Source organism: Erinaceus europaeus, chromosome 10 (assembly GCF_950295315.1).
Source record: "Erinaceus europaeus chromosome 10, mEriEur2.1, whole genome shotgun sequence".
In the NCBI taxonomy this organism is placed as follows: Eukaryota; Metazoa; Chordata; class Mammalia; order Eulipotyphla; family Erinaceidae; genus Erinaceus; species Erinaceus europaeus.
Window position 1 is genome coordinate 25,914,506 of NC_080171.1, and position 9,510 is coordinate 25,924,015.

At 49.8% G+C, this 9,510-nt stretch overlaps 1 protein-coding gene across 1 annotated transcript; it reads right to left on the bottom strand.

Moving 5' to 3' along the window:
• Positions 1-407: 407 nt before the first annotated feature.
• On the bottom strand, positions 408-6,531 carry LOC103112118 (ficolin-1-like). Its single transcript, XM_060199332.1, has 9 exons — positions 6,373-6,531; positions 4,715-4,828; positions 3,618-3,671; positions 3,106-3,141; positions 2,899-2,931; positions 2,462-2,589; positions 2,006-2,135; positions 1,368-1,502; positions 408-757 (listed from the first exon to the last, which is right to left on the bottom strand). The coding sequence occupies exons 1-9, from the start codon at positions 6,473-6,475 to the stop codon at positions 504-506; spliced, it is 987 nt and encodes a 328-aa protein (XP_060055315.1). The 5' UTR covers positions 6,476-6,531; the 3' UTR covers positions 408-503.
• Positions 6,532-9,510: the final 2,979 nt, after the last annotated feature.

Consider the following 9,510-nt stretch of genomic DNA (forward strand, 5'->3'; position numbering starts at 1 on the left):
TCTGTAGTCCCAAGTCTGAGGATTTTTGCAGTGAGCCCAGGACCAGGGATTCTGAGTGTGGACATGGGAGACTCTGAGGTTTGGCACCCCAAGTCACCTATGTAGCAGGGGAAACATCATCTCCAAGTGGTCTTGACTCTCACCTACCAGTCACTCCCAGGGGTGCAAGGACAGCCTAATGGACACGGGCACATAATCAAACTCACAAAATTGACAATGGCCAGTGAAGGCTGAGAGGAATCAAGTCTGGGATCGTTCTCATGATACCTCAGGCATGGCACCTGAGCTGACATGTGAGGAACATGTGGAGGCAGGTGATCTTCCTCAGAGCCAGGGACACGCCAGGGTGCAGGTGAACACATTGCAAATATAAAGTACTGAAGACACAGAAGAGACTGCTAGCCTCCGTGATTGCAGAATAACTGTATTGAGGGTGACATTTCCTTCTCTGACAGGCCTCCCTTCCAGTGTCACTTTCCCTCCTCCAGAACCATCTGTGTGGCTCACCACTCCCATGGGGCAGGCCGCAGTTTCATCTCTGATAGCCTGTAGCTGTAGTTGTATCCTCGCCATGAATTCCAGTTGATGCCATTGGCAAAGCTCTCGTGGGTCCCTCCCAGGTAGCGGCCATTCAGGTTTGAAACATGGCTGTCTGCATACCACCAGGCTCCCTGGTAGACCTGGGCATAGTTTGAGGAAGCCACACCCTTGTCTTTGGTAGAGAAGGTCTGGCCATTGTGGGTTGTCAAGGCATCACCTGCTCAGGAAGAATGGAGGGTGGTTGAATGTCCCCTAGCCAAGGCCAGCCCCAGTTTAGACTAAACTGCAGGGGAGGGGAGGTTGTGGGCCTGGAGGAGGACATGTGGGGCCCCCTAGCTGCCTGACCCTGAAACCCTTCTCACCAGGCCATGTCCCCCATTCCAGATTTGAACATTCCTCCTCAGGAAATCTGGGCCACTGTTGCCCTAGGTGTATCCTCCCTCCCCCCAGCCAGGGCCTCTCCACAGGCCTCTCCTCCTTTGAGGACTCAGGACATTCAGAGGGGCGAGTGTGATGTGGTTTCTTGGGCCCATATCCCTGGACACACATGGGCACAGGCTCTGAGCCCTTGTGAAGTGACTGTCCTCAGCAGGTGTGTGTGAGCTGGTGGCAGGACAGCTGGCTAAGTCTTACCAGCTGGGACCTGACTGGCTGTGTCACCATCCCTTGGCTACAACTGGCTGTGGTCTCATTGGAACAGATGGATAGCGGGGCACAGAAAGCACAGACTCCAGGATGGGTCGTGTGCAGAGACAGCCAGGAAGCTGAGCTATTTCCCACCTGCAAACACATTGGAGCACAGGCCCTGTGCCTGTGAGGACTCTCACCTGCAGTGCCTTTCGCGAACTTCCCCAGCACCAGCTTGTAATCCTCGGCCTCACTCCTTATCTTGAATCTCTCATAGAAGGCAAACTTGTGGTTGCCCTCAAAGTCCACCAGGTCCACACGGAGCTCTTGGAGCTCTATGGGGAGGGGAGTTAAGGGAGTGAGAGACTCTCTGACCAGACAGGGCTATGAGGAGGTGGGGTACATTCTCAGAGGAAGACTTAACAGGACTCACAGGATACTGCTGGCAGGAACCTATGAACACACTTGATGTCTCAGGGCCTCCTGAGTGCCCCCTGAGCTGAGCTGGCCCTCTGGGCTATGGACTCCATCAGAAAAAGATCAAGAGGAGATGGGAAACCTACGCAGGTCCTGGGGACTGAACATTGTCCCTTCTACCTAAGACCTTAGTTCCTGAGTGGAATACAGCTCAGCAAACACCCCCACTCTGAGTCTGAATACAGAGACTCAGAGGAGGCATGTCTGTCTGGGGGTGACACAGAAATTGTGATATTTCTACACCCATATTCTCTCCCTGTGGGCAGAGAAGACACAATGCCAATTGTTCCAGACATCCAGGACCAAGGTTGGGAGAGATGACTTGTGGACCCTTTGTGTTGCCAACACCTTGGATGCATACCATGGCTAGTTAGGTCGTAGATATTGTCATTGCCCAGCCAGAATTCACCCAGCTGACTGCCAAAGCCCTTCTTGTAGGAGGCCCAGTCCCGGTAGAAGTCCACGGAGCCATCCACCCTTCGCTGGAATACCTGGGGAGGGAGGGCTCTCACCCCACAGCCTGGGATGAACCAGCATGCCCCCCCCCATGTGGGACACACAGTACCCAAGGCCCAGCAAGGAGTGGAAGGGAGGGAATGGGGAAGGGAAGCAGCCACCATATAGCAGGAGCCTGCTCTGGCCTGGTTCGACCCCGGGCACTGCCCACAAAGACTGCTCTGGGTCTCAGTGAAGGAAGTCACTAGGCTCTAGGAGAGGACCCCTGGAAAGCTTTCCTGGGGACACAGATATATAGAACCCTAACCCAAGGCAAGGTCAGGTGAGGGGGTCCCCAGGCTCAGGGCTGAGCCTCACTCACTGTCCAGCCCCCTCCATCAGTGTGCATGTCACATAGCACCACCAGGGGCCGGCAGCTAGGCAGGTAGATGTTGTACCAGCCGCTCAGAGTGTGTCCCCTCTTAAGTACATCCTGGCAGGTCCTGGCACCTAGAGGGCATGGGGAGGGGGAAGCACAGGAGGGTAGGCTCAGTGGGCATGTGCATGGAAGAGGGACCAGGCCTGGCATAGACACTGTGACACAGCAGCCTGAGTGATGCCTGCTCCCCCCTGTCTTCCCATGTCCATCAATCTAGAGCCACCCAGTATCCCTGAAATCTGGGAACCCTGATGGCAGTCAGGAGAGGGAGGGAGGGAGAGAAGAAGGGAGGGACGGGAGGAGGTTAAGACAAGAAGAGGAAAACGGTCTCAGGGACCTTTCCCCAGCAGCACCCGGACTCAGTAATTGAGGATGATCACCTGTCTTACAGGCATTAGCTGATTCCGGTTCTCCTGTAGAGAAAGGACAGGTGTCATAGGTGTTGTGGAAGGCCACGTCCCTTGAGCTCAGAGTGATCTGTCCTGGCCTACCCTCCCTCCCTCACTTCCATTTCTGCCAGAGCCCCTGCAATCCATCTCCCTACTTGGAGTTCCAGGACCCCTACCCCAGAAGAGCTGATAGCTTACCTTTCTGCCCAGGAAGGCCCTTCTCCCCTTGCTGGCCTGCAGAAGGGCAAGGGGGTCAGTACAGAGAACCCCACCAGACAGCACCCTGATATCTTGGGTATAATCTGCAGGTAAGATGAGGCAATCATGCGACTCATCGCCAGCTGAGGATCGAGGCACCATGTCCCACTCTGATTCGGGGCTTTCAGTAGTAAGTCTCTGTGGAGAGTGGGGCTTGAGGCCACAGAGTCCCCTGGGTGAGGAGAGGTCACACTAGACTAAGAACCCTGGGTCAGGATTCTCAGGATTGTCTCCAGCCTGTTTGGGAATAAAAGTGACAGTCCCCTCTCTGTCCTCCTGTCTCCATTTTCTGGTCTCCTCCCCCTCCCAGTGTCTGTCTCTAATGTGTCCTCACAACCCCATTCTATCCATATGCTTCTGCCTCTTGCATATTTTATCTTGTATCTCCCTCCCTTCTCTGCACATCGCCGTGGGGTTCTCCTCTAAGTGCTCATTTTCAGTCACTAACTCACCTTTGGGTCCAAAGTATCCAATCCTCCCACGGGTTCCAGGGGAGCCTGGTTCTCCTGCAGGTGCCAAGGACACAGTAGAAGATGCAGCTGTGCTCCTCCCAGGATCATCTCCATGTTCACCTGCCGTCACTCATTCCAGTGACCCTTATAACAGGTGCCCCCACTCACTGGAGATCACAGACACTGGGATGGAGCCCCACTGTGGCCAGAGCACAGAAAGCTAGCACCAGAGCTAAGGCAGGTGTGGTGTCCCAGTTCCAGCTTCCATGAGCCCAATGCAGCCTGGATCTGAGGCTGCACTCGGCTACCCTCAGGAGTCAGGGGATGGGGAACATGGCAGCCCCTTCAGAAACCAGCCCTGAGGGGCCAGAGGAAGGGAATCCTGGAAAGGGACCTCACTGCCCTTTGCCTGAGCCTGAGCCTTGGGAGCAGCTTAGGTCTGGTCACTTCTCTCAGGGTCCAACACCTCCCCAGGATCACCTGCAGGAGCCAGGGCACCCTAGGGTGACACTGAGCAGTGTGTCTATATGCGCTCCTAGAGTCACCCCCCAGGTGGGTTTATGGCTGGAGAAGCTGCTGTGCTCAGGGCCCAAGTGCTCCCCATTTGGCAGGTGTCTAGGTCTGAGAGTTTGAGTCCTTCTCTGGATTAACAGTCCCCAGTGGGGATACCTGTGACCGCCCAAGCACAGAGCACCCTCTCCAGTGTCCCCAAAGAAGCCCCACCTGTATCCCATCACTTAAACACATAGCTCTCTTATCCTGGATACCAACTCCCTTTGGGGACACTGGGGGACATTGTCGCTTTCTTCCAGCTTCAGCTTCCTTACTGAGGTTGATCAGAGGAGTCTGTCTTCCAATTTCCAGGTAGAACGTGGATTCAGATCCTCTCTAAACACGAGCCAGGAACTCAGGACAAGAAAGCAAGAGAGCAGCCTCCCACAGGGCTCCCAGACCCAGAGACCTAGGATCCCTCTGATGCTGGCTCTGAGTAGGGCCAGGCCCCCTTGCACCTAGAGTCCCACAAGACTCTGCCCACATTAGACCCTCTGAGCAGCTGCTCTCAGCCCACCCCAGCCACTGTGCCCCTCAGCACCCACCTTTCTTTCCAGGATCACCTGTGAATCCCTTGGGCCCTGTAGCTCCAGGTAGCCCCGGGCAGCCCCGCAGGATGGTCATCTTGTCGGAGCCCTCCAGACTCACTACCTGCACCTCTGGGGATAGACAGGCACCTTCACAGACAGCCTGACTGAGGGCCTCAGAGGCAGTACCCAGGCCTCTGTTACCTAGACCTACCCAAAGTGGCCTGTGGCCTGGGGACTCTGTGTTCAGTATCTCACAGCTTGGGGTTTTCCCATCTCTGATGGCAGAGGTCAAACAAGTATGTCACAGAGCAGTATCCTGATCCCTAGTGAATACTGTCATCCTGAAGGATCCTGTCCCCCTGTGCTGTTTATCTTCAAATCAGGCACTCAATCCCTCTATTCACTTTAGCCCTGAGTGTCCAAGTGGGGGTAGGAGAAATGGGAGTGATTCGAAGAAACAACACCCATTTAACATTGTCATATACTGGATGGTACTTCTCAGGGGCACTTAACAGTAGACACTTCCAGTGTAACATTATATCTGCACATAAGGTTGAGAGAAGCTCCTTCTCCCCCATCCCTGGGCATTGGCCAAGTTTCTTGAGAGGACATGAGGGTACCCTAAAGAGAGATGTTTGATCCAAGGACACAAGGCTAGGTCAAAAAACTGGGACAGGAGATTTATTTAATTTTTGAAGAAAAGCTGTAATTAGGCTAATGACACAACCAAATGGCCCCTTGAAAACTTCCAGGAGGAGGTGAGGTGGGCTCTATGCTCCCTGGGTGCCCACCCCGGGACTCTGCTGCAGCTTGTGTCTCCATTCTCCATCTCCCTGTTTTGCAGTGACACAGGTGATGGAATGTTTGTGAACCCTCCACAAATGTGTCACCACTCAGAGTACTGTGTCCCCAAGAGAAAGCTATTACCAGCTATGCCTCTGATTGACCTGTCTGGCCTGGAGTGTCATGGGGGTAGCTTAGAACCATTGCTGTCTTTGTACCCCAACAATGTCAGTAGAATCATATTCTCTGTATGAGGGCGAGAATCTGTAAGGCCAATCCTCCAAGTAGTTTTGGGAAATTTTGTTTACAGACTCTACCAGGGAACAAGGAGTAGATAGGGTGTGTGCCCTGTCATGTTTATCGTCTATGTTCTAGCCCCAGCACCACATGGAAGTTGTCAAGATACTAGGAAAACTCCAGTGTGTTATTGTCTTATCCTGCTTTTCTCCTTTTGTGTCTCTTTCTTTAACATAAAATGAGTTTTAAAAATTGCCTTACTATTCATATCTCCTATAGGAAAGACCCTTAGCCACAAATAGACACACACACACACACACACACACACACACACACACACACACCTCTTTGTGGAGATTCTTCAGGCAGTTTTAAGAAGACATGCAGATAATGAAAGACATTGTCTATGTCTCAGGAAGGGGCACCATGATGCTGTGGACCAATCATAACCTGGCACTCAGACTCCCCCAGGCAACCCCTGCTCCTGTCCCCTCACACTATGGCACCTGGGCAGGTGTCCTCCTGCTGAGAATAAAGCAGAATTGTGGGGAGTCTCTGGAAACAGACATGCAGGGGATATGTAGGGACACTATCAATGACCAAAGATGGGAGTAACCTCCTTCCAGGGGCAGAAAAACATAGGTCCACCTTACCTGGACAGGTGTCAGCAGCCCAGGTGCTCAGTGTCCTGAGGCACAGGAGCAGGAGGAGCTGGCCTGAGGCCCCCAGGGCCATCCTGACTTTGCTCAGCTCCATGTCCTCTGCTCTGAGTCTTCAGATGAGCTCCGACTCTTATAGGGTGGAGAAAGTTCTGTCTGGTGCTGCAGTTTCTCAACTTTCCTGGAATTCTAACTCCCCAAGGGTTTCTGTTTGCACAAGCAAGAGAGAGCAGATGATGAGAAAGGACCTCATCTCCCACCTTGGCCCCAACCAGCTGCCTCACTCCCTTGCCATTTCTCCTAACAAGGACATCTGATCCTACACATAACCTCTTAGTTGGAAAAAAAAAAAAAAAAGCCAGAACACCTGCTAGAAGTCCTGTAATTTATTAAATATGTTTCAAGTACTCCCTATAGCAGCCCCAACAAGTGGGTTGTATCATTTAATTTTTGCAGGTAGAGAGACTGAAGCTAGTTAAAAATCAGCCAGTTCCATCTAATTCCAGAGATCCTTGAAGTCTGTCACTCCTGAGCATGAGAGGTGTCATCTCTGCTCACTCCAGATCTCTGACACCACATTCCATTTCTAGTAAGGCACACTCCCCCTGGATGAGATGTGGCCCCTAAACATACCTGAGTGGGAGAACTGCAACTAAAGAATAGACTATCAACAGTAATATCTGTTAGTGTTCTCCTTATAGGAGCTGTTTTCGCAATGACCAATGTGTCCTTTTTGTCTTTATGGACTGTCTGTGGCCTTTGCAGGTGTATTTAAATCTGGGAAGATGAGGCAGAGCCAAGATGGCAACTCGGAAGTAGCAGCTGGCATGTGCTCCAAAAAGAAACATCTTAAGACCTGGGATTCTCTGGATAAGGTAAGATACTGGACCGTCAGTGGGAGTTTGAACAATACGTTGTCAGGGTGACACCAAGGAATAGTCCTATGACCCATCTTGGGCTGGCAAAGGGAGGCCAGGGGGACAAAGAAAGAAAAATCTTTGGCTTGATTATTTCTGAACTCACCCCTCCCCCCCACCTCAGAAACAGCCCCCAGGGGCTGTGCAGCTGCTCCTAGAAGGCTTCCTGCTGAGCTATTTTCTTTACCAGGATTCCTGGCTCACCAGGGATGTCATTCCAAGCCTTTTCGTTTTTGTTCTCCTCTTTTTTTTAGGTGTCTGGAGCTCTATTTGAGTGACAAAATACCTGACCAATCAGAGCCTTAGCCCAGCCTGGATAAGAGTGCCTGGAGGTTTTTTGTTTTTTTTTTCTTGGATACTTCTTATAATTGGCTGTCTTTGCTCAGGCTTTCTGCAGCCAATCCAGAGCAGTCCAAGCTGCAGACTGACTGTTAGGGTTTTTTTACTCTATTTTATTTTATTATTACTATTATTCTATTATTATACATGAGTATCCCTTTTCCCTCCTCCTTCAGTTTGACCAAAATTACCTGTTGTTATTTTTTCCATTGATAGGTGACTTGGTGTCCTATCCATTGTGAGGGGAACTTGTTTTGCTCTCCTTCTCCCTTCCACTCTCCTTTTCCCCTCCTCCTACCTAATTTAAAAAAAAAAAACATAAACAACCTCTTTCCTTTCACTGCTCTTTTTTTTCCCCTTCCTTCTTTTGCTTTCTGAATTCACTGATACTTATTTGTGAATTGTTTTGGGGAGGAAATCTGACTCAGAGTAGATTCTCTCTCTCTCTGTGTCACTCTCTTTTCTACTTCCCTTTTTTCCTCTTGCTATCCCTAGAATTTATAGTGGACAGTAGATTTACATAATTGTCTATTCTTGCTTTTCCTTTTTTCCTTTCTTTTTCTTTTGGTTTTGGTTGCTATTTTATCTTGGACTGAAATTTTGTTTGGTTAACTGGTATTGGGTGAAGTACATCAATCCTTGCTTCAGTTGCTACTGTAATTTATGAGGTTAGTGACTGCATTTGTGAAAGATCTTTAATATAGCGTGGCTTGTACTCAAAACACAACAACTGAAGAAAGACAGAACAGAAAAATAAAAGCCATATCAATTTTAAAAAAAGGTTAAATCTAGAGCAAATAAAACTGCTGTCACAATGAATCAGGACAGTAGCCTAGAAGAAAGTCCATATCAGTCAGAAATAACCATAGATAAGAAAAGTACGAAAGCAATAAAACACCTAATAGTCACAGAAATGAAGACAACTATGGAAGAAGGGCTATCAGAATTAGGGAAACAGCAGATGAGACCCTCAAGGAAATACTAGCTACCTCGAGGTAATTCAAGAACTGAAAGCAGAAATAGTTGAGCTAAAAGGTCAATTAGCAGAACAAGCCAATACTATAACTGAGCTGAAAAAAGAAACTTAGGGAAAGGAAAGCAGACTAAGAGAATCAGAAAACTGAATCAGCCAGACAGAGGATGAGCAAGAGAAAACCAAGAAAGAGGTAAAAGAGCTCCAAAAGAGATTGAGAAACACTGAAAACAGCAACAGAGACATATGAGATGATCTCAAAAGAAGTCACATTTGTATAATTGGCCTACCAGAGGAAGAAAGAGAGGAAGGGGAAGTAAATATCCTAGAGGAAACAATAGAAGAAAACTTCACAGACCTAAACAACAGAAAGGTCATTAAGATTCAAAATGCCCAGAGAGTCCCAGACAGAATCAATCCAGAACTGAAGACGCCAAGGTACATCATTGTTACAATGAAAAGAAGTGAGGATAAAGAAAGGATCCTAAAGGCTGCAAAAGAAAAAGAAAAAGTCGAATACCAAAGGAGACCACGTGGACCGAAACAAGACAGGACTAGAATGACCACAGGAAGCCAGTAAATCACCCATGAGTACAAACACATGTGGCTGGTGACAGAGAGGAGAGAGGGGCTTAAGGAGAGATTAAGTGACTGCTAACAGTTCAACAGTTTATCAGTGGAGACACCACCTCCAGTCTGCTCCACAACAAGGGGACAGCTGAAAGGAGGAAAGGACTCCCCAGAGACTCACCAAGTGCAATTCTGAGTCTCCATTGCTACTACCCTCAGAATCTGGAGTAGCAACAGGGAGGGACACCAGGGGACAGAGATCTAACCAGGAAACTCAGGAGAAGACCTATACCTCGGTGGCATAGCTGAAGGGCTGTGAAAGTCTCTTTGCAT